Source organism: Episyrphus balteatus, chromosome 1, assembly GCF_945859705.1.
Source record: "Episyrphus balteatus chromosome 1, idEpiBalt1.1, whole genome shotgun sequence".
In the NCBI taxonomy this organism is placed as follows: Eukaryota; Metazoa; Arthropoda; class Insecta; order Diptera; family Syrphidae; genus Episyrphus; species Episyrphus balteatus.
Window position 1 is genome coordinate 56,654,158 of NC_079134.1, and position 23,089 is coordinate 56,677,246.

General features: G+C 31.5%; 1 protein-coding gene across 1 annotated transcript; it reads left to right on the plus strand.

The window, feature by feature from the left end:
• The first annotated feature begins 2,102 nt into the window (after window positions 1-2,102).
• LOC129916169 (actin-binding protein WASF3) lies at window positions 2,103-22,782 on the plus strand. Its single transcript, XM_055995983.1, is given in 6 exon segments — window positions 2,103-2,213; window positions 2,581-2,816; window positions 12,740-13,544; window positions 13,546-14,293; window positions 14,348-14,558; window positions 21,025-22,782. Coding segments are annotated over 4 exon segments (1,869 nt in total). The 5' UTR covers window positions 2,103-2,213; window positions 2,581-2,816; window positions 12,740-12,813; the 3' UTR covers window positions 21,204-22,782.
• The last annotated feature ends 307 nt before the right edge of the window (window positions 22,783-23,089 follow it).

A 23,089-nucleotide genomic window follows, 5' to 3' on the forward strand; every position in this document is an offset into this window, starting at 1 on the left:
AAAAATTCCAAAACTTTTTACTCGCTTAGATAAACAAACCCTGAAAATTTCATCGAAATCGCTAGAGCTGTTACCGAAAAAACTTATATGGTAAAAAAGTGGGCGGATTTTTCCAAAAATACTTCCAAATCTTTTTACTCGCTTAGATGAACAAACGCTGGAAATTTCATCGAAATCGTTAGGGCCATTTCCGAGATCCCAATTTTATATAAGTATATATATATTTATATATATATAAACAATTTTAGCTCGTTTAAAGTTATAAGATAAGATAAGATATGGATCATATAGGAAGATAAAAAAACGGCTATTCGGAATTTCGCTCAAATGTCACTGTCAAACGCAAAAAAAAAAGTGACGTTTCTTAACTCGGTGAAAAGGTAAACAAACCAAATTTTCAAAAGAAGTAAAAATGTGCATGTCAAAAGCGTAGTGACTAGGTAAGTAGGTAAGTTTTTCAAGTTTTTATTAGAACAAGAAATGTGAACTATCCAATCCAGTTGGAATGCCATTCGATTTCACCCCGTTCTTTTGGGGGTGGCTACTTTCGTATGTTTCGCATTTTCCGTATATTTCATATGGTTCGTGTGTTTCGCATGTTTCGTTACTTTCGCATGTTTCGTTACTTTCGCATGCTTCGTATGTTTCGTACATTTCGTATATTTTATGTATTTGATACGATTTGTGTGTTTGGTAGATATTTTAAGTATTTTCGTACGTTGGTAGGTATGAGGGTGTAAATTTTTTTTTTTTTTTTTGAAAAAACCAAAAACAATTTGTGTAATCTAAGGTACATTTTAAGGTCATAAACATTAATTTAAGTTGCGGCGTTCTCATGTTATAAGAGTTTGAAGGTAGCTATACTGATTTTTTTTTCGAAACGTGGAAACTTATTTTATTTTTTTCCCTAATTTTTCGACAAAACATTGGTAATTTTTTGTTTACATTCGTTCAGTAATCTTATCACAATTCTTTAGAGACCTTTATTTCAAAAGTACATCTCGTAGATCTCGGAATATTAACACTTCAATACAACCATGTCGAACAATCTTTCATTTTTTTTCTATTGAGAGTGATTTTCAAACCTTGTTTTCTCTGCTTTATTTTTAGTTGAAAATTTTTCAGGGAAAATAAACAAATTTTTTGAAAAACCAAAAAACTTTTGTATATTCTTAAGCTACATTTCAAGACCATTAACAAAAAGGTCATAAACACATTGGTTTCGGCCACATAGAGAAAATACCAAAACGTGTCTCTTTTGATATTTCTGTATAAATTATTATCGATAACACAACGATACCTTGGCACTACTGTCTTTATTGAGATAAAAGTGAACTGAAGATAATTAACTGGAGTTAGCATTCCGAATAAGGTAACGATGTCGATAGAAGATGCTAAATGCGACAAATTGAGTGTATCACTTCGTTTCGTATCTCATGTATCGGATGATTTAGTATTGAAATTGGAATGCGGTCGTTACTCTTACTTCAGTACCCAGTAACGAAACATACGAGTAACGATACTGTTTAGAAAGTAACGTTTCGTTACTCGTTACTGAAGCAAATACCCGCATTTTAGTAACGAATACATACATGAGTAGATGATGTACATTTATTAGTAGATCTTTTTATGACTTGGGCATACCTACTCATTTCCAAAGAAATCAACATTGACTTAATATATATGGACTGCTAGAAGCATATTCAGGTTGGTTCCACTTGTTTCTTCGCGATACTAGCGCCCTAAAAAAAAGCGGAGAATAAGTGCAACATTTTTGACGAAGTGCGAAAGGAACAAATATAGAAAAACAGAGAAAGCACTGCCTTTTAACGACAGAAATGTCATTAACTAAAAGTTTCCTCTTTTCGCCGTCTAAGGTTATACCGCTAGTAGAGCTAGAAAGATGTGGAATCATTTTTTTTCAATTTTTGTATGGAAAAGTCAAACGACTAGCAGTCCATATATAGTAGGTCAATGGTGCGTTCCATTGTAAATCGCTAGTAAGCTACTAGTAGTACTTTGCCACTTCCCAATAGAACAGGGCTATTGGAACGCGGCTAATTTGGTTAGGACTTAAGCATTGCTCTCAAATCATGTTTAGTACACACACAGTTTGAGAAATTTTCTCAAAAATGACAGTTCAGTGCTTCTCTATCTTTACTTTAAATTTGTGTGAGCAAGTTAATGCTGAAAGTGAAAGAAATATTAAAGAGGTGATATTTTTTTTCTTTTTTAATTTTAAAGGGTTTTTCATTCAAATTTATTAAAAATCTAACATACGAAACACAAGATAAACCTGAAGAAAAGTGAAAGATTAAGAATATTTAATTTCCAACAGTATTGAAGTGAAAATATTTATCACGTATTTTCTCTGTAGGGGAGACAAATTGAAAAATAATTATCTTCACTTCCGCACCCTTATCAAAAAATCAAATCCGTGGTTTTTTTCTTTTTGTTTAATTGAAATAATCTTTTTACACAAGAAATTTCAAATAGTTTCTTTTTTCCCAAAATATGTTTTTGTTTTCTGATTAAGTAAAAATAATACGATTATAAAGCAAATATAATTTGTATTTGCAGTGAGAATAAATTTTCTACGTAAATCGATAAAGTGGGAGTTCGTGTTAAAAAAATAAACGAAAATTAAAAATAACCTACGAAAAACCACGTCAGCAATGCAACCAACAATATTATAGAAATGTATTAAATAAACTATTCGAAGTTAAGCAAGACTTGTGTCTTATGCTGTTTTTGATTGATTGCATTTTCAATTGCTGAATAAAATAGACGGCATGATAAGTACCATATGAATCAAGGTGAGCGAAAATACAAATTTGGTCATTTTACTCTTAAAATCAACCATAACTTTATATTTTATGGAAGATTTAATATTTTCTTTCAACCTTTAACATACGTACTTTGGAAAATTACTATTTTTTTAACAGAAGAGGAGTGTACAGGCAATATTAAAATGTTAGCAAAAATATTATAGCGACTTTTTGAGAAAGGGTGTGGCAAATTCTGCAACCTTATGATATTTTTTTTATTATTCATTAATTAATACAAAAACAACTTATAGGAGGATTCAAATTTGCATTTTAAACTACGTTTAGTGCGCAAAAACCACTAAGAGAAAGTAAAACTTATTTTCGTCGAATATAATAGGTACCTATCTGCGTTTTCAAATATCTCTTCATTGACTCCATTTGTAAGGTGCCAGTGTGAGTAATGTTCTTTACACGTAAAATTTGTTATATTTTGTCTGAATATGAAAAAAGAAAATACCTATAAAATTAAAGCACGATTTAGCTTAAATAATAATAGCTAGGTTAACCTATGATCTCAGAGATTCTATAAAAATAGAGTCTTATTGTAAAAGAGTTAATAATTAATTATATAGCTTCTTAGGCTGGTTACAAGGTGGTGGAAGAAGCGGTGTGAGGTAATGTGCACTGTTGCTTTTATTGAAGTGTAACAACATTCAAAGTGTAAAAAGCAAAAAATAAAAGAACTTTTTCAAAAAATAGAATAAATCTTATAACCTATATTCTAATGTAATGTATGTAGGTATATGCAAAAAGGAAATAAAATTAAATGTTGAAAAATTAAAGTAGGTAGGTAGGTACCTACCTCGTTCCTGTCTATACCTAAATAAACGGTAGGAATAGAGAATGCTTATGATTTTCTTCTAAAAGCGGTTTCATTTGGTCGTCCGAGACTGTCTGGAATAACTCCGAACGGTTCTGAAATAATTCGTTTTGCACTCAATGGCAATTCTAATTTTGAAAAAGAAGAAAAAATCGATTCCGAATTTTAAGATAAAATCAGAACGAGAATCACGCGCACATGTTCACACATTAGACATAAAAGTAATGACAAAAATGTTATTTTTTGTTGTGAATTTTGCGCAAACTTTAATTTATTTTAAAGCAAAGTGAAGAAAACAAAAATAATAGATAACTTTTTATGTCATAATTTAGCTTCACACATCATCATCATCTTCCACAAATGATGATGTAATTGTGAATGGTAGTTTTGCTAAAACAGTACCTATTATAAATACGGTGACCATTTTTATTATGACCAAAAAGGGGAAATGTTTTCTAAAATGGAGTACAATTAAAAACGGTTTAAAATTATGAAGCAGTGGCATGGAATCCGATTTTTAATTATTGCTGCGTTGCTTTAGAAATATTTACCTACTGCTTAGTATTTAAAGCAACTTTGAACTAATTTTTCAATACTGCAAAAGTACATAGTTTGAATTACTTAGCAGTAGATAAATGTTCCCAAGGAAACGGAGCTAATAGTTCCAAAATGAAAGAAAATTGAGAAAGCTATGCAGCATTATTATTGTGTATTAAGGAAAAATAGATATGTTTTAATATATTTCATTTTATTGATAACACTGGTCTGCAAATCCTCCGTTTAATAAAACTATACTTTAGTATAGATTTTTGTATGCTGATTCCGAATCCAAAGTCAGAATTGGCCTAGCACGTCACGTTTTCTAGATATTCCCGTTAGAAAATCTAAAAAACCCATTTTTTTTTGCTGTTTTCGAAGAAATATTTTGGCATAATGTAATCTTATTCAATTAAAATTGTAAGGGTTTATGAAAGAACTTTTCTTTCAAATTCAGTTTTGATTTTCTCAATATCCCTTTTCTTTTCCGAGATATCTTAATTTAAGTAAGTTTAGTAGGTTTGGCATATCTTACCATAAAGAAACTGATCTCTAAAAATGCATATATCTTTCTCCCTAGAACAAAAGTATACTTTTCTAATGGATTTTAATGTGCTGATTTTGAATCGGAACTCAAAAAATTTCAGTCAGCTCTGGTTTTTGAGTTATAGTAGTTTTTTTGAGATTTTCTAAACAAAAAATTTTATTTTGTGATCCTTTAATGCGAAGATCTCAAAATCCTGACGTGATAGAATTTTTTTTGACTTCGGATTCTAACTCAGCACATTAAAAACTAGCACATCTGGCAGAAACAAATCTAAAGCTTAACAAGGCAGTTTATCGAATGGTTTACTACAAATAAGATATTTCTAAATAGAAAAACAGTATATAAAATTACAAAACACGTAAAAATTTAATGTATTTTATTATGGTTTACATATTTGACTTTTTAAATATAATGGGCGTTGATATTATAAGTTTTCCTTAACTAAGGTGTTGTTTTTTTCATGTGGGATTAACTAAAAACTGCAGGATTTCGATATTTTTGCTGTTTTTTCAATTAGTATCTTAAAATGTGTTTAAACTTTTTTTTTAATAAATGCAAATTTGATGTCATATGACAGATCATGTTATGAGAAATAAGTATCCAAATTTGAACGTAATATGAACAATAGTTTTATTTTTGTACAAGGTCAACCGAATCTAAAATGTTAGGCAATCTTTGATGTTTATTTTTTATATTTAGTTTTTTTTTTGCTTATTCGTATATACATACTAGTGTTATAACATTGGGATAACGCAGTGATTAATATTTGAACTACTCTTGTTAACGTGAGACTCAACTTGTCTTCTCATTCGGATAGTCGCGAGCCCAACTTCCTCAGTGAATAGTCGTCGGCACGTTTAAAGAGTCAGCACAATTCTATTATTGTCTCATTGCACTTTTATTGACCCAAAACAATATCCGAAAGATGATATTGTATGGACAATCAAAGTGAACATTATAATTGAAGTGTGCTGAGTTCAACGGACGAAGATTTCCTCTGGTAGGTATGGAAGAGGGCACAACATCTCTTCCCACCCGGAGGAAGAACTCACGATCAACAGGATGACGATCGACAAGATTAAATAACATATTTGTTTTGCATTTTCTTATAAATATATAACAATTGATTTCTTATTTTCTATAAATTATTTCTTGTTTTGTCATATCTATAGTTTATTTATTTTTTTTTAATTTAATTTCTTTATAGTTAATTATGAATTTTGAATACATTAAATATTTTAAATATCTTTAAACCATTTTTATCAATTTATGTTATGGAACTTACAAATGTAAAGTATTTATTTTATTATGTTTAAATAGAATATTTAATTTTCAATATTTATATAAAATATATATTTATTTTGTATTTTCTTTTTAATGGCAATATCCATATTTGCAATTTTATTATATTCGGTCAGTGTGTTTAAGCTAGGTGTTGATTGACTGTGTGGCTGCTTGTCTGGCGGTTTTCGTTTACCGTGGCCGTAGTGTATTTTGTCTGCTTCACTGAGGGTAACCAATTTCCATTACTATATTCTATCAAGCACAACATGATTTTGCCTATTGAGTTTCGACCAGACTTATTTTGGATTCAAAATAATTTTGAATCATATTCATCTTCATAACATCAAAGTTGAATGTTTCCCAGCAAGAATATTTGTACGGGAACGGAAACATCAGCACTCCTATCAATTAAGTGACTGTTTTGCAGAGATCTCTCGGCGTTGAGATACCCAGAGTACACATTTAGTATGTATAGGTAGATTTTATATGCTTGTAACTACTTTAAGTTAGTTATCCCTTCGATCTTATGTTTCATGCTTTTATTGAAATGAACATTACAATTGTATGGAAGAGGGCACAACACTAGGTATGTTGCGAATATTCGCATCCGCACCCGCAAACACGGAATTTCCGCTTGAATTTGGACATCCGCATCCACAATAATCAATGCGGATTTTCATGCGGATGCGGATGCAAAGAAGTTGCGACAAAAAAGAAGCGAATGGCGCGTACCAATGGGAGCCATACCGAGTAATGGTTTGTAACTGATTTTTTAAGGCAAAACACAAAAAAAATGCAAAAGTCTTAATTTGATAGTACATTTTTACTAGAACCTAAATTATCTCATTTCGAATTTCAAATTAGGTATACAGGGTGTCCCAAAAGTTAACGTCGAAACGAAAACGGTAGATAGGGTAAGTGGTGACAGTTATCAGAAAAATAATAAAAAAAATCGCAGCCATATATTTTGTGAGTTATGGGCATTTGAAAAAAAGTCGAAAAAAGTGTCACCCTGTGACGGTGTTTCATGTGCCGTGACTACAAGTCTTAATTTTTCACATTTTTTTCTTTTGTTACGGAACCTTGAATAACCCTGCTACCAAATGCATTCAAAAATTTTAAATCAGCTGCATCAGTAGCAGCTGAACTTTTTCTAAAATTACGATAAAATAACAAAGAACAGTTCTTGATATCCCTATTTTAATTAATTGATCCGTCTGTAAGATTTACTGGGTTAGCCTCAGAAAGCGGAGGCAAGTATCCCGGGCTTGCATCACTCGATATCCGCGGGCAATACAAAAAAAACATACAATTATTTAATTACACTGGTCAACAAAATTTAACTTTTTTTTTGCCACAAGAACCAAAATATACTTTTTTAGTAGTTTTTAGGGTGCTGAATCCGAATCTATTCACATTTATTTATTCACAATTAATTACTCCACATAAAAACATAACCTCGAAAACAGCCAAAATTACGTTTTTTTGACATTTTCTAACGGTAATATTTCAAAAACGAAGGCCAATCAAATTTTTCTGACTTCAGATTCGGATTCAGCACCCTAAAAACTACTAGAAAAGTATATTTTGGTTCTTGTGGCAAAAACCTTGTTAACCAGTGTTATTTATCATTTGAAGGCAGTTGGGATAACTTTGCCGAAGATATTATTATAGGACTAGGTGAAGATGGACCAGAAATGTCCAGTTTATATGATAGCAATTCATAACTTAAAATTCTATTCACATCTTTTCATTTGTATAATAGGGAAGTAAAAATCTTATTTTTATTTTTCAATTATTTCTATCACTAAGTGAATCGGAAGTAATAGAAAAAAGTAATCCAAAGCTTGTAAATAAGAAAACAAACTGGAGTGATTTTAGAGAAAGGCTTTTAAGTTTTATAAATTTAAGATCTCCCATGGATACAATCGAGCAAATTGACCATGAAGTGGAACAATTTATTGCTGATGTGCAACAGGCCGCTGAAGAAAGTACTCCAACATTTTCTAATAGAAGACAAAGTGAAATAAAATATCCTTTAGAGATAAGAGAGTTGATAATAGAGAAAAGAAGAGCTCGAAGAAAATGGCAAAATACTAGATTTCCAGATGATAAAACAACGTTTAACCGTATAAGCAACAATCTTAAAAAACAAATTTATAAATTCAAAAATGATTCACTCAGTACATTCCTAAAGAATTTAACGACTAATGCTTCAACCGATTTTCGCTATGGAAAGCAGCCAAGCGCCTGAAAAGACCGCAGTTACTAAACTCTCCCTTGAAATCTCAAGATGGGAAATGGATCGGTAACCCAAAAGAAAAAGCTAACCTTTTCGCGGAGCATCTTGCGAATGTTTTTAAGCCATACCCAACAAACGCGGCTGAAAATAGCTTACAGCTTGTTGATAAGATAGATGAAAGTGAAATACCAATTGTAAGATTAAAAGAAGTAAAAAGTATGTGTTTACATCAACTATCAAATAAAAAATCACCAGGTTACGATCTTATTACTGCTCAGGTTATGAAAGAAATGCCTTTGAAAGCCTTCATAAAACTCCAATATATAATAAATGCATGCCTTAAGCAACGGTATGTCCCACACCATTGGAAAATTGCTGAAGTTATTGTCATACCCAAGCAAGGTAAGCCACCTACAGAAGTGACGTCTTACAGACCAATATCGCTTATACCAATTATGGCAAAAGTTTTTGAAAAACTGCTTCTGAAGAGACTTAGCAAAATTATAGAAGAAAGAAGGTTAATCCCAAATCATCAGTTTGGCTTTAGAAATAAACATTCCACGATAGACCAAGTTCATAGAATAACGGATGTAATAGAAAAAGCATTAGAAGAAAAACAAGTCTGTTCAGCTATTTTCTTAGATGTTGCTCAAGCCTTTGACAAGGTTTGGCATGAGGGACTTGAGTACAAACTGCAAAGGGATCTTCCCAGACAGTACTATGAAATATTAAAATCGTACATCTCAGACCGATTGTTTAGAGTAAGGTACGATCAAGAATAATCGGAATTGAAGAAAATAGAAGCCGGTGTACCACAAGGAAGTGTCCTAGGTCCTACCCTGTATTTACTATACACAAGGGATATCCCAGTTGGGAATCACACCATAATGGCTACTTTTGCAGATGATACCGCAATTTTGGTACCCGACAAATGTGTCTCTAGGGGAGCAGTAAAGCTGCAATATGCCGTCGACACAGTCAGAGATTGGACCGAAAAATGGCGTATCAAACTCAATGAAACAAAATCTTCACATATAAACTTTACAAATAAAAAGATAAACAATATTCCAATATTCATTAATAATCAAGCTGTACCTTACGCCAATACGGCCAAATACCTTGGAATGACTTTGGATGCAAAGCTAAAGTGGAAAGAGCACATCAAAAAGAAAAGAGAAGAACTAAACTTGAAATATAGAAAAATGTACTGGTTACTTGGTAACAACTCTGATTTATCAACCCAAAACAAAATAATGCTGTATAATCAAGTACTAAAGCCTGTTTGGACCTATGGTATCCAATTATGGGGCTGTACAAAGAAAACAAATACCGAAATCATCCAAAAATTCCAAAACAAAGTCCTTCGTGGAATAGTTAATGCACCCTGGTACATAAGAAATAGCGATCTACATCGTGACTTACAAATAGAAACGGTTACAGAAGTTGTTAAAAAATACGCTGTATCCCATAATCAGAGACTGCAATGTCATACCAATTCTGAAATGGTGTCCGTCTTGAATACAAGAAACCATGTTCGGAGATTAAGAAGAACCAAGCCTCATGAGCTTATGGTCTAAAAAAACATGGGAAAGTATTAAAAGTTTAAACTTCCCCCAAAGTGATTTTACAAAGTTAAGAAAGAAAAATCTGATGTCGATCTCTCAAGATTGGTCCTGATAAAGAGGTGGTTTTAGTGGTTAAGAGTCCCACACTACTTGGTGTCGAATACTGCCAAGTGTCTTTTGAAGATTTCCTCCCGTCAAAAAAAAAAAAAAAAATTATTTTGGAGTCGTCACCATAGAAATCATTAATAAACAAATTCAGATTTTTCGCTTGTTTATTTTTTTCTCTAGCATTTCTTTCATTCAAACAAGCATGATTTGTTGTTATTTTTGAGTTGATTTGTCGCAATGACCCAATAAAATTGAGTTTATGGTTTATTTGTTCTCAATTTTATTGGAAGGGAGAAAATAAACTCAGAGTCAGGACTTGATTTGAAACGACCTATAATATATAAGTAAAAAAAGAGAGAAGTAAAGCATACACTGATACAGAATAAAACAGAGACATGGATAAAAATAGTATTTCTTCATACTAAGCTTTGCCGGCAAAAAAAGATTAACTTTATATTCACCATCTAAAACTTTCTGACCCGTAAATTAAAATTTGAACAAAAAGGGATCTCATTGCTGTAGGCATTTTCGATAATGCAGATTCCTGTAACCCTTCTATCCATTGCCGATCGTCGCATGTATATTCAAACGTAAATAAACTGTATTATAAAGTGGGAATGTTTTGTTTTATAACCCGCGAAAAAACTGGTCATTGCAAACTCAAACCCACTCCAAAAAATTGCTTTTTAGGTCTCAGTTATAGCTATGAGTAAAATCCATCAGTTAAAATTTTGTTTAGCTATTTTGAATACTTTAAACTTTTATTTTGAACTAAATATTGATGAAATAAGTTGAAAGCTTATTTTAACTAATTTTTTCAAAAAGAAGCATTGCATTTGGTGTTAAATTTTATTCACAAATCCATTTTATAAATTTTACTGATGGCGTTCATTTTTTTTTACTGTTCCGGTGACATCATTAAAAAAATTACTGATGCAATGATCAGTAAAAAAATAGTTTGGGAAGCAAATGTCAAAAAAAACATTATAATTTAATGACGTAAATTTACTGATTGCTATGAACGCTCATCAGTAAAACATTTCAGATTCCTGATGGTTCAATTTTTACTGATGGATTTTACTGATAGCTATAACTGAGGCCTCACATTTGACTTTTTTCCCTGAAAGTTATAACATTTATAGATACCGAGCAAAGCTGACAAGAGTGCATAGAAAAACGTGAACATTTATGTAGTAGGAAAAGAGTTTTTTTGTTATAGTTTCGGGTATGATCAGGCAAACATTTTTCTTTTATATTTGACAGTACATCTTTGTCATCTCATACACATAAAAAAAATTATCACATGTTTCCACCTTTTTTTTTATGGTTTTTTTGTTTTGAGGTGTTTTTACTCAAATTGCCTTTTGTTGCTCAAAAATACTACTTATTTTCAAAATTTTGTCTTCTGCAACCTAAAATATTAACAATATTTAAAAATTTCATGCAAAAATTAGTTACATGAATTAAATAAAATTGAAAAAAAATTAGGTACTTAATTATTATTTTTTTTTTTAACTAACCCGAAAATTTTTTTTAGTGTAACTTTTTGATGCATTATAAGTTGTAAAATAATATTTTAGGCCAATTCCAATAAGAAAAACATTAAAAATATTTTTGACCGGATTTTGAGGTCGGATACTCCTGTGTGCGTTCGCGCAATTTATTTTCAGAGTTAAAATTCCTATTATATCTTACTAAATAAATGGCTCTATCAACAATTTTAGCGTAAAAACTTAGAGTTTAAGCTATTTAAGAAAATTTTTTCCTCAACTGTTACCAAAAAAAATTCTCATTTTTCCGCAATTTAAAAAAATTTGTGCTATTTCTGTGTCTACTAGCGAGAGAGTCATGAAAAACATTAATATGAAAATAAAAAAAAAAGTTTAGGGAGTAAAGGTACTTTTAAAACTTTTTGTGCACTTTATCGCATGATTTTTCTCACTATTGTCCTATTTATTTGTCCATAAACTGTATAGAATGTTATGTTTTTCTTACTTTGTTAATTCAAATTAAAAAAAAACTAGTATTTGGTAGCATGAGCACTTTAATTAATTATGTGTGGAACACCATTAAACCAGCGACATCAAGAGCACGCTGGTCAGCAAATATTTTTCAAACTCATTGTCATCATCTGCATATATTGAAATTTCGTGTAAAAACAACATTTTGTTGTTGTTTTTATTTTTTGTAGTGTGGCGCCTTTGAATTTCGTAATGGGAAAGTTGTTGCACCAGCAAATTTAGGATTTTGTTTAAACAACGCTGCTGACAATGCTTAAGCTGGTCTATTCTGTGTTGAACGATTCAAATACAAAATAATAACCACCGCTGTTGCTGGCCGGTGCTAGTTCAATCTGTTTCACACTTTACAGCTTCGCAACGAAGTTTCGGGGAGTCGACAAGTCCCTGATATCTTTGAGGTGTTGTAGATCGCCAAGTCTGCTAAACAACAATCTATAACTCCGTTATTTGTGTATATCCCCAAAGATTCTCGATGGGACTAAGGCCATGAGTATTTTGGGTCATTATCCTGTAGTAATATGCAAAAAAAGTATAAATTGTTTAATTATTTCTTCAGCCTGCCCTAAAACATAAAAAAAGTACAAGTATTTGATTAATTAATTAATTTTGTTGACCATCCTACATTTTTTCACATTACATCCACAAATGAAGGTTGTCAGTTTTTTTTTTAAATAACACAACAATTCTTTCCATTAATAAACCATTTATGATTTTATATATTGAGAATTTTAATCTAAGCGAATAACTCCATTTTTATCTATTCAATAAATTAACTAATTTTTTTCAGATTTCCAATTTTAACTTCACAGTATTATTTATTTGTATACAAATTATAATATAAAGCTCGGCCACACAACAAAAATGCCGCTTCCCAAAAGGTCTATTGATCCTGTGCATGTAGCTCGTTCTGTGTATCAACAAGAGGAGCTTCAAACCACTGAACTTGAAACAGTTACAAATACCACTTTAACAAATATAATTCGGCAACTTTCTTCACTTTCGAAGCATGCTGAAGATATATTTGGTGAACTTGCCCGTGACGTTGGTAATATCGGAGATCGAGCCAATTCATTACAAGCCAGAATAGATCGACTAGCGATCAAAGTTACACAATTGGACAGCAATGTAGAAGAAGTCCCGTTAACCGATATTCAGCGGAAAAAAGCATTTAAATCTGCAAAAGTTTTTGATCAACAAATATTTTCAAGAAATACAATGCCAACTCCTATGTTGGAAACTTACTCACAATGTGATAAGCCACCACCATTAGACAAATTGAATGTTTACAGAGACGATGGAAAAGATGGGCTTAAGTTCTACACTGACCCGAACTACTTCTTTGAATTGTGGCGACAAGAAATGCTTAAGGATACCGAACGAGTAATGCATGACAAAGGCAGGAAAATGCATCGACCTCGCCAAGAGGGTGGTAGTGGTGGTGGTGGAGCTAGGGGTCATAAAAAGAGAGTTCGCATTCCTCACAACACAAGAGAGAAGCAAAGACAAATAGTCATTGGACATGGAGAAACTCTTATGCCGAATAATGTAATATACAGGACACCAAATTCAGTTGTAACTGATGAATCTGGTTATAGTAGTAAGTCAACGAAATAAGATACTTTGTGCTTTGATGTTTGATTTTATTTTATTTTCAGGTATGGGAATCTATGAAACGAGGCCCGCTCGACCTAGCTCGATAGAGCTACGACGCAGTTATCCTGCTGACACTGTTGATATGTATGGTCCATTAACACCACATTCTGCAGCCTCTGCAATGGCTAACAATGAAAACGGAAATAATGTTTCCCAAAATCAACAACAACAAATTCAACAGCAAATGCAGCAATACGAGGAAGGTGCTTATAGTTCTCAGACCTTATATGGACAAGCAAATCAAAGTTCAATGTCTTCAGAAGTTATTTATGCCGCTGGAACACCCTCGCGAACGAAACCTCGCCCATCGCAGCCACCACCAGCTCCACCATCTAACGGAAGTGGTACTGGTACGCCAAATACATCGAATGCCAACACTCCAACACGCGGACGAAGTATGTCTACTAGCCGAGATGCATTACCGCCACCACCACCGATTCCAGATGGAATGACATCACCAACAATGGGTGCAATTAATGGCAGCAACGTAGCCGCTAAGTTGTTGGGTCGCACTAATAGCACTTCCAGAGTAAGTTCTCCGCAATTGGCGCCTAGCAGTAGTGTTCAGGATGCTAATGCCCTTGTGATGGCACAATTGAGCAACCAGATTAATAGTTTTAATAACAATATCGTACATCAAATTAATTCGCAAAATGATCTTCCACCTCCACCACCAATTCCAGATCAGGTTTTATAAAAAATCAAACAAATGAAATGAAATATTAATTTTTTTTATTAATAGCATTTACCAAAATTATTGCAACCAGCCCCACCACCACCACCACCTCCGCCACCAATTGAAGCTCAGATATCTCATCAAATTTTAAAACCAATAATTGCCAATGGTGATATTCCCACAGCCATTACAAACCCTGCTCATATTGTGGGGGCAAAGAAGCTACTTCCACCCTATCACGATTCCAGGAACGATTTGATGAAAGCTATTAGAGATGGTAAGATCGCTGTTTACAACATTCACCCAATGTACACATTACAGATCCTTTTTTTTTGTAAAATTTTATTTTGAAGTTATTAGCTTATTTGGTTTTTAGAAATGCTAAAATTCAAGCAATTACACTCTGCTACAAAATAAAAAAATAATAATAATGCATAAAAATATTTTTGTTATATTTTTGGAACCCTCCATTTCTTTTTTATTTACAAAAAACCATTTTTACAGACCTTGCGATGTAATCTATCAATATTTCAGTCATTTTTCTAACAACTCTCAATATGTTATATGTTTTTGGAAAGAAGATTTCCAGACCAGTCTATTGTTTAAACAAATTAAGTGTAGGTTTTTATCCCACAAATCTTGAAAAAGTGATTTTTTCCCAATTTTTTCAACTTTACCCAATTTTTTTTGCAAAATAAAACTAACAAAAAAATAAAGTAAGGTTATATTCTGAAAGAATATACATTTAGGCACAAATTGGCGTATTTTTTTATTGAATTTGACCAAAACTGCGGAATCTATGCTATTTTTTCGTAAATAGAAAATGTGGCTTTTCATGATGTGAATTGCAAGGTGCACAATAGGGTGTTCGTTATTTTAAGATAATAAGAATTTCTATGCTCCTAGGATCTTATATGGTTGGAAATAAACTAAAAAAAATATTCCCCAAGTTTCAAGTCTCTAACTTAATTCTAACCCGTGCCGCCAAGCGGTTGAAGTTTCTTATGGGAATAACATAGTGTTTCTTGGACCTTGTTCGATCAATTTTAAATTCCAGCCAAACCATTCGTTCAAAAAATTTAAAACTTTACAGACTCAAGTTTAATAAGTGTAGCTATCATGTGAAAATTTTTCAGATTTTTAATTGTTATAATTTTAGAGATTTAGCTTGGTAAAAAAAGTCATTTTTTCAGACTTTTTTAAAAATCGCTTTTTACACGTTTAATGCCAAAAATTTAAAAAACATACATTTTATTTATTCAAGGTCTAGAAATCCTCTTTCCAAAAACATATAACATATTGAGAGTTGTTAGAAAAATGACTGAAATATTGATAGATTACATCGCAAGGTCTGTAAAAATGGTTTTTTGTAAATAAAAAAAAAATGGAGGGATCCAAAAATATAACAAAAATATTTGTATTCATTATGCGACCATACGAACAGCCTACACTATGTTATTTCTCGGGTGTATTTTCAGTGTCGCACCGTGTTATTTATTGAGAACTAATTTATTTTAGTTTTCCCCGTGTTTTGACAAGATTTTTGTTTGCTATATAAGCAAAAATATTAAATAAACAATTTGATCAAACTTATAATTTAAAAAGTAAAAAGTGATTAAGATAATCGAGCCTAACGCAAATGTTTTTCCTCTTGCACTTCCGACACACATTTTTTTCTTTTAAAACTACCACGGGGGATACACCCACTGTTTTTGACAAACTCCTGGGTTGGGAGAAAGGAAGAAGAAGTAAGAAAAAAAGAGAAGGAGAAAAGCAATTTTAACTACAAAAAAAAAAATTTGAAAAAATCTAGCAGGCAAAAGTAGGAAAAAACCATAAGCAAGAGTAATAATAATAATTGTTTAGTAGTTGGACCAGTATTTATTTAAGTTCGTCTGAAATATTTTCAGATTTTCCGTTCCTCTTAATTCGCGTGAAAGCAAATTCCAAAAAGCGATCCGCGTCAATAAAGAACTGTCGTTCATATGTAAGACAGGTAAAAATTTAGGATAGATTAGATTTAAGGTTTGTTCTGTTTGATGACAAAAACTGAATATTGCTCAGGTGGCAGCTTGTTTTTAAACAACTTGGTCAGTTTCTAAATTTCAAAAGGTGGGTTGAACTCAAGTCATACAAACTTTTACTGTCGTTGGACACAAAGTTCACATCTTTTCAAGTGATATGACCATAGAGAAAAACACTTTCGAAGTTGAACTAGCAAGATTATGTGATGCAGGCTACCTTGAGAAGTGGTGCGTGCGAAAATGTGGGTAAGGGAACGCATGCTACAAAAGTTTGTTTAGTTCATTACAATCAACCTCTAGATCCAATGATCTCTGCTTGCCAATAAAAACCTCGCTAAGTATCTTCCAAAGCTTGCGAACATTTTATTTCCGGTACCTCCTAGTTTCTGTCTGAGTTAAACAGATCTGTTGCGCAGCTGACAATATTTTTAGCGATCCTATATAAAGTAATCTATCTAGTTAATTATGCTTTATTTATTTATTTATTTCGTTAAATACTAACGGTACAGATTATACAGATTTAAGATTAACATTTAACATTGGATAAAAAATTAATTTTTAACGATATTGATTGAAAAACATATTCCTTATACTCTGTGATTTAACAATATCATTACAGGAATTAATAAGAACATAGTTTTTATTAAATACATTAAATTATATTAAATAAATTTTGTCTGTCTTATTATCAGATAATATACTCAAGAGCACTCATGTTCAAATTCTAAAAGTAGCGGTATTTAAGTGTCTATGGAGGCCTGACTGGTGAAAAATCATATGAAAATGATCGTGTCGTTAAAAACCGAGTGCGGACAACAAAAAAGAAGATTGCTTATCAGGCTGCTATCAACTAAATTTTTGAATGAGAAGGGGTTAAGCGAAATATTTCGAGTTTTGAGTAATCGTCGTTTAAAGTTTTTGGTTTGTAAGTTTTGTACGGAAATTAGTGAGATTAGAAAAAAGGTCTAAGGCAAACTTCTTAATTAATTGCACTAGATGAAAAGCATTAACTCCAAAATTTAAGTTGTCAGTTGACACCTTTATCCGCTCGAAAAAAATTTAAATTTTTAAAATTGTCATTTAACCCCTTCTCATTCTCAATGCTTCAAAAAATGTTCTTTTTTAAGTCAATCAACGTTCATGAAAACAGTACATGCTTCAAAAGTGTCACCTGATTTTTGGTTCAAAGTCAAGCAAATCTGAAATTTAGTCATTGGACCGTCCAAACTAAAACAAAATATTTTGTTTTAATTTGAATTCACTGTATTGTTATTTTTATTATTAATCGGATTGATGTTAATCTGTATCTAAACAGTTTTGATTTTGGTCAGTCAAAAAAAAAAAAAATAAAGCAAACGAATAAATGTCACACATCGAGCGTGTCAGGAACGCTTTATAATTCGAATACAGCATATTGGGCCATATTCATAGTTGTTGTCTATCTTAAACTGATGTTACAATCTTACAATCTTTCATTTTTTGGAATCTTAACATTTACAATTTTCTTAATACAATTTTAATACATATACATTATATAATTCAAATTCATAAACTTAATTCTAGTTTTAACTGAGGTAGCAGTGTCCACTATAAATTACAGTCTGAGATAGCAGACGTCACTATAAATTACAGTCTGAGATAGCAGACGTCACTATAAATTACAGTCTGAGATAGCAAACGTCACTATAGATTACAGTCTGAGCAGAGCCGGATTTAGGGAAGGGCAACCGGGACTTCAGCCCCGGGCCCCAACAAAATTGGGGCCCCCACAAAACAAAAAAAAAATAATCATTTTCCGACAGAAAAACAAATAAGAACCAAAGAACCATCATTGTTGTCATAAAAAATAAAGTGTGTGACTGAGTTATTCAAAATTTTAAATTTGTTTTCATAAAAATTTATTTAATGTAAACCTACACGAAAAAAAGGGCATCTTAAAATGAGATGATGCGCTCATTAAATTTCACCACTTTAAAATAAGGTGATATCCGCTTTAAATAAGGTGATTTCACTTAAACTCAGTTAAATTTAATGTGAACTTCATCTTATTTTAATATGAATTTTCATCTTAAAAAACCGAAAAAAAAATTATTATAGTCACACTTAAGCTTTAGTTACAGTTTATCATATTCATTTCCAACAGTGATATAGCACGATGGTAAGGCACTCGCCAATTGACCCAACAGTTATAGGTTCGATCCCCAGTGGCTGTCAGTTCTTTTTTTTTTAATTTGCGCATTCAAGAAAATATTGTGATTTGTCACCTAAATTTAATGTGGAAGTCATCTTAGCAAAACACCATGGAGAAATCCGTTTAATTTAAGGTGGGATCCTCTTAATTTTATGTGGTCTCTTTTCTCCGTGTATGAGCAATTATGTAAAATTAGTTCTTCAAAGGCAAAAAAACAACATCTTTAGTGAATTTGACCTAAATAAAAATAAACTTAGTATGACAGTTTATTCTGAAATTATTAACAATTCAAAAAACTATCTTACTATTTAAGAAATTCCCAGTCAAAATAGGATTTGTAATTAATCTCTCCTAAGGATAAGGTAAAGCATATAATATCCAAAGCTTTCAAATGCATAAAATCAACTTTATTTAAACTAAAAAGAAACACATATAGGAGTGAGGAGAATAGTGTTTTTCTACTATGTTGTTTCTAAGCCGCTGATATACTTGTTTTTGAAACAAGTTTCTTCCTGAAGCGATAAAAATAAATTAGCAATTGAATTTTCCGAACGTAACCCCATGAATTAGCGTCTTTCTAAAAATAATCTCATTAAAAGTAAAGGAATCCCTGATTTAAACGATTAAAATATAACGTCCTTTGAATTTCATCATTTTATATTAATTCTGTTCCCAAAGAAATTTTTTGAACTAACAATTTTTACCTAAAAATATGAGTTTTAATGAGAGAAAGAATATAGGGAAAACAATCACATAGTCATGATTAAAAAAACATCCCAGCTCATTTTCCACATTTAAAAAAATTCCATGTTTAAGTAAAATTATTGGTAAAATGGAATTGAAGTTGAAAAAACAGAGCTGGCACAAAACCACCTTTGTGTCACAAAGTCATACCATTTAACGGTAGTTTCATCTATTCCCAATAAATTTAAAACTGGTCCAAAAAATAATCTTAATTTTGTTTTGTACAAAATAAGTTAGATGAGAGGGGGCCTCCACTTTTTTTTCCGCCCCGGGGTTCCCACAACCTTAAATCCGGCCTTGAGTCTGAGGTAGCAGACGTCACTATTGACTACAGTCTGAGATAGCAGACGTCACTATAAAATACAGTCTGAGATAGCAGACTTCACTATAGATTACAGTCTGAGATAGCAGACGCTAATATAGACTACAGTCTGAGATAGCAAACGTCACTATAAACTACAGTCTGAGATAGCAGGCGTCACTATAGATTACAGTCACTATAGACTACAGTCTGATATAGCAGACGTCACTATAGATTAAAATCTAAGATAGCAGACGTCACTAGTTTAAGAACCTGGTAATCCAATTTTGGAACCTAGTTCTCCTAAAAAGCGGAGAAGCACTCTGTAGTCTGTACACCAGATTGGTACTTTCCTAACTCAAGCACGACTTGATTTGTAATAACTAGATGTAAACTTTAAGACACGGAAAAAATCAAGCACAATGTTTTACTTCAATTTGCTTTTCTTTTGTTTTTGGTGTATGTTTGTAATGTATCATTAAAATATCTGTGGTGTAAACATGATAACTGCGTACAAGTCTACTTCTATGATACTCTGTTTTCGTTCCTTTGCAAAAATGTATCTACTGCTTAGGATAAAAGCAGCTTTGAAGTACATTTTCAATAGATTAATAGTAGTTGAAAGTGCTAAGCAGTAGATAAATGTTTCCAAATGAACGTACGTTCAGGGGCCCTATTTCGTATTACGAAGCGAAAGACAAAACAACGATACCCAGGATACCTACGATAGTCACGACAAAGTCCGATCAAGTACAACGATAGTGAATCCATGTTTTTTTCAAGCGCATCCAATTTCACGCATATGAAGAACTGTCAAAAAAATAGTAGACAAACAAAATTTTTAGTGGGAAAATAATTTTTATTTTACTTTTCTTGCTCTATTTAATTATTTTTTCTATTCAAAAACATATTAAAACTCTAGTTGTGGACATATTTTTTGATTTTGACTTTTTATTTTATGAGTTTAAAGAAAAAAATCATCTTTCCGAGAACTTTACCTCTGCCATTGAGATCAATTTTTTGGTTTATCGTTTTGTTGTGTTGTGGTGATGTAATAATAAAACGAAATTTGCTTCTTCGTTTTAATATTTGAGCGCAATCAGTGAAAATAAAATTGGTTTCGAAGTTTGGCAAATTATTCTAAGCTAGCGAAAAGAAAGTCAAACGATAGGCAAATGACAATCGTAAGGATAAACGAGTATCGTTGAAATAAAACGATTATCATAATACCTAAACGCATTTGAACAAGAACAAGTAGTTTCAACGATAATCGTTTTAAAAAATAGGGCCCTAGAGGTGAATGTTAAATAAATACTTAACTTAGTTTTATGATGAATATCCAATTTGATGGTTATCACATTTATTCTAAACACTACAGACATCGTGGTTCGTGGTATTTTTGATAAAATAGATTGATAAAACACATAAAACTAAAAAACGAACTTAATTGTTAAGTAATTAATTTTTTTCTTTTTTCTTGCAGGTATAACTTTGAGAAAAGTTGAAAAATCAGAACAAAAAGAAATCGAAAGAAATACTGCATTACATGATGTTGCATCGATTCTCGCCAGGCGGGTTGCAATTGAATTGTCTGAATCCGAAGATTCAGATAGCGAGGACGACAGCGAAGGTTGGGTAGAGCCCAATGAAACATCCGCCTAAAATAAGCTTTTATTAGTATTCAACTTTTATAACAAAAATTTATCCAATAAAAAATGTTGATTGAATACATAATAATATATTACAAAAAAAGAAAAAGTCTTGAATAATTACACTGTGCAAGTCGAAATCTTTGACAAGTGCGCTGTTGACTGTTTCCCCCTATTTCGGACCTAAGAAATAGATTGGCATCATTAGTTTTTCGATTTATCGGTACGACTTCGAACAAAATTTTTTTCGGGAGTTTTTTCAATAATTTTAAGCATTTTGCCTGGTTTAAAGTCATTTTTCTTCTTTATATTTATATTTTTCTACTCAAACGTTATTTACTACCAGCATAAACTACTGGCTTTGTGAAAATATATATCTTGATAACGAATGTGTTGCCGTTGAGTTTTAATACATTTTTTTTTACATTTGAAGCCGATTTGTGAGAAAATTGCTTCTACCACCTAAACGATTTAATATTATCCTTCAGTCCAATAAAATTTTTTTCTGTAAATAATCAAAATAATCCTTATACATCATTTTATTTATGAAATTAAAAAAAAGTTTTAGAAAAAAAAATTATTTTTAGTTTAAAAAAACGGCAACACCGGCAATTTTTAACACATAGATTTTAAAGTATTTTTCATTACCAACGTTTAAGAACAGAAATTATCAAAATTGGATATGTAATTTGCTTAAGTTACTCCACTAAAACATAATAAAACGATAACAATGCAAAACCGGTGCGAAAACACCCAAAAATATCGTTTTTTTGGATAAACTCGGCTTCAGAATGTCTTACGACAAAAAATAAAGCTATTGTTCGTTACAACATTTTCTATCGATTTAATGCACATTATTTTTGTTGAAACAAATAGAAAATAAGTAATATTAAGTCAAAGACGTTTTTTTGTTCAGCAAACTCTTGCCTTATTATTTTGTAAACGGTGCAAGTATTGGCTAACAAAATAAAATACTGTTGTAGTCCTTAAAATTATCTACAATTTAAAAAAAAATTAGCTTTTGAGAAATTGGGTTTAAGCCTTTTAAATATACCCCTATCGATCCATGAAATAAAAACTGACAGTGCCTAAGGTTAGGCCCTTTTTTTCCGACGCTTTGACTGGAGTATGAAAAAACTTCCGAAAAAAATTTTGTTCGAAGTCGTACCGATAAATCGAAAAACTAATGATGCCAATCGATTTCTCAGGTCCGAAATAGGGGGGAACAGTCAACAGCGCACTTGTATCAAAAATTTGTTTGAAAAAACTTGCACAGTGTTATGCAAAATGTTGAACATTTTGATTTATAACACAATTTATATACAAATACATACTGTCTACTTTAGGAATATTTATATTTATTGCACTATTTAAATGCTGTTTTACTAATCTGAAAAACAATAATAAACACTTGATTACAATTATTAAAGCAAACATTAGATAAGATGTGTATGTATATAAACATACATAACGTTGAAAGATATGGAGCAAACTAAACATTAAAAAAATACTTTTATGTAGTTTTATTTAATTATTATTAAATAAATTTATTCAAACATTTATCCAAGCACAAAAATGTTATAAAAAATATAAATATAAAATAATCACTCCTAGTTGAAATCTTTTTTAAAAGGTAGATTTGATTACTCCCCGTCATTTCTATAAACGAAACAGTATTAATTAAATCCTCTTTGGCTGCAATTTAAATGTGCCCATGATTATGAAAGTGGACTAAGTCACTTTTTGCATTGTTTAAAGAAAAACTTACATAATAATTTTATTACAACGATTAAATTGTATTTCTTTTTTGAAATCACTGAAGAAGCAATTAAAAAGGTTATTCACAGCGATTTCGCTTTTAAATAAGCTTTACACCTTGAATAATAACTATTTTTAGGC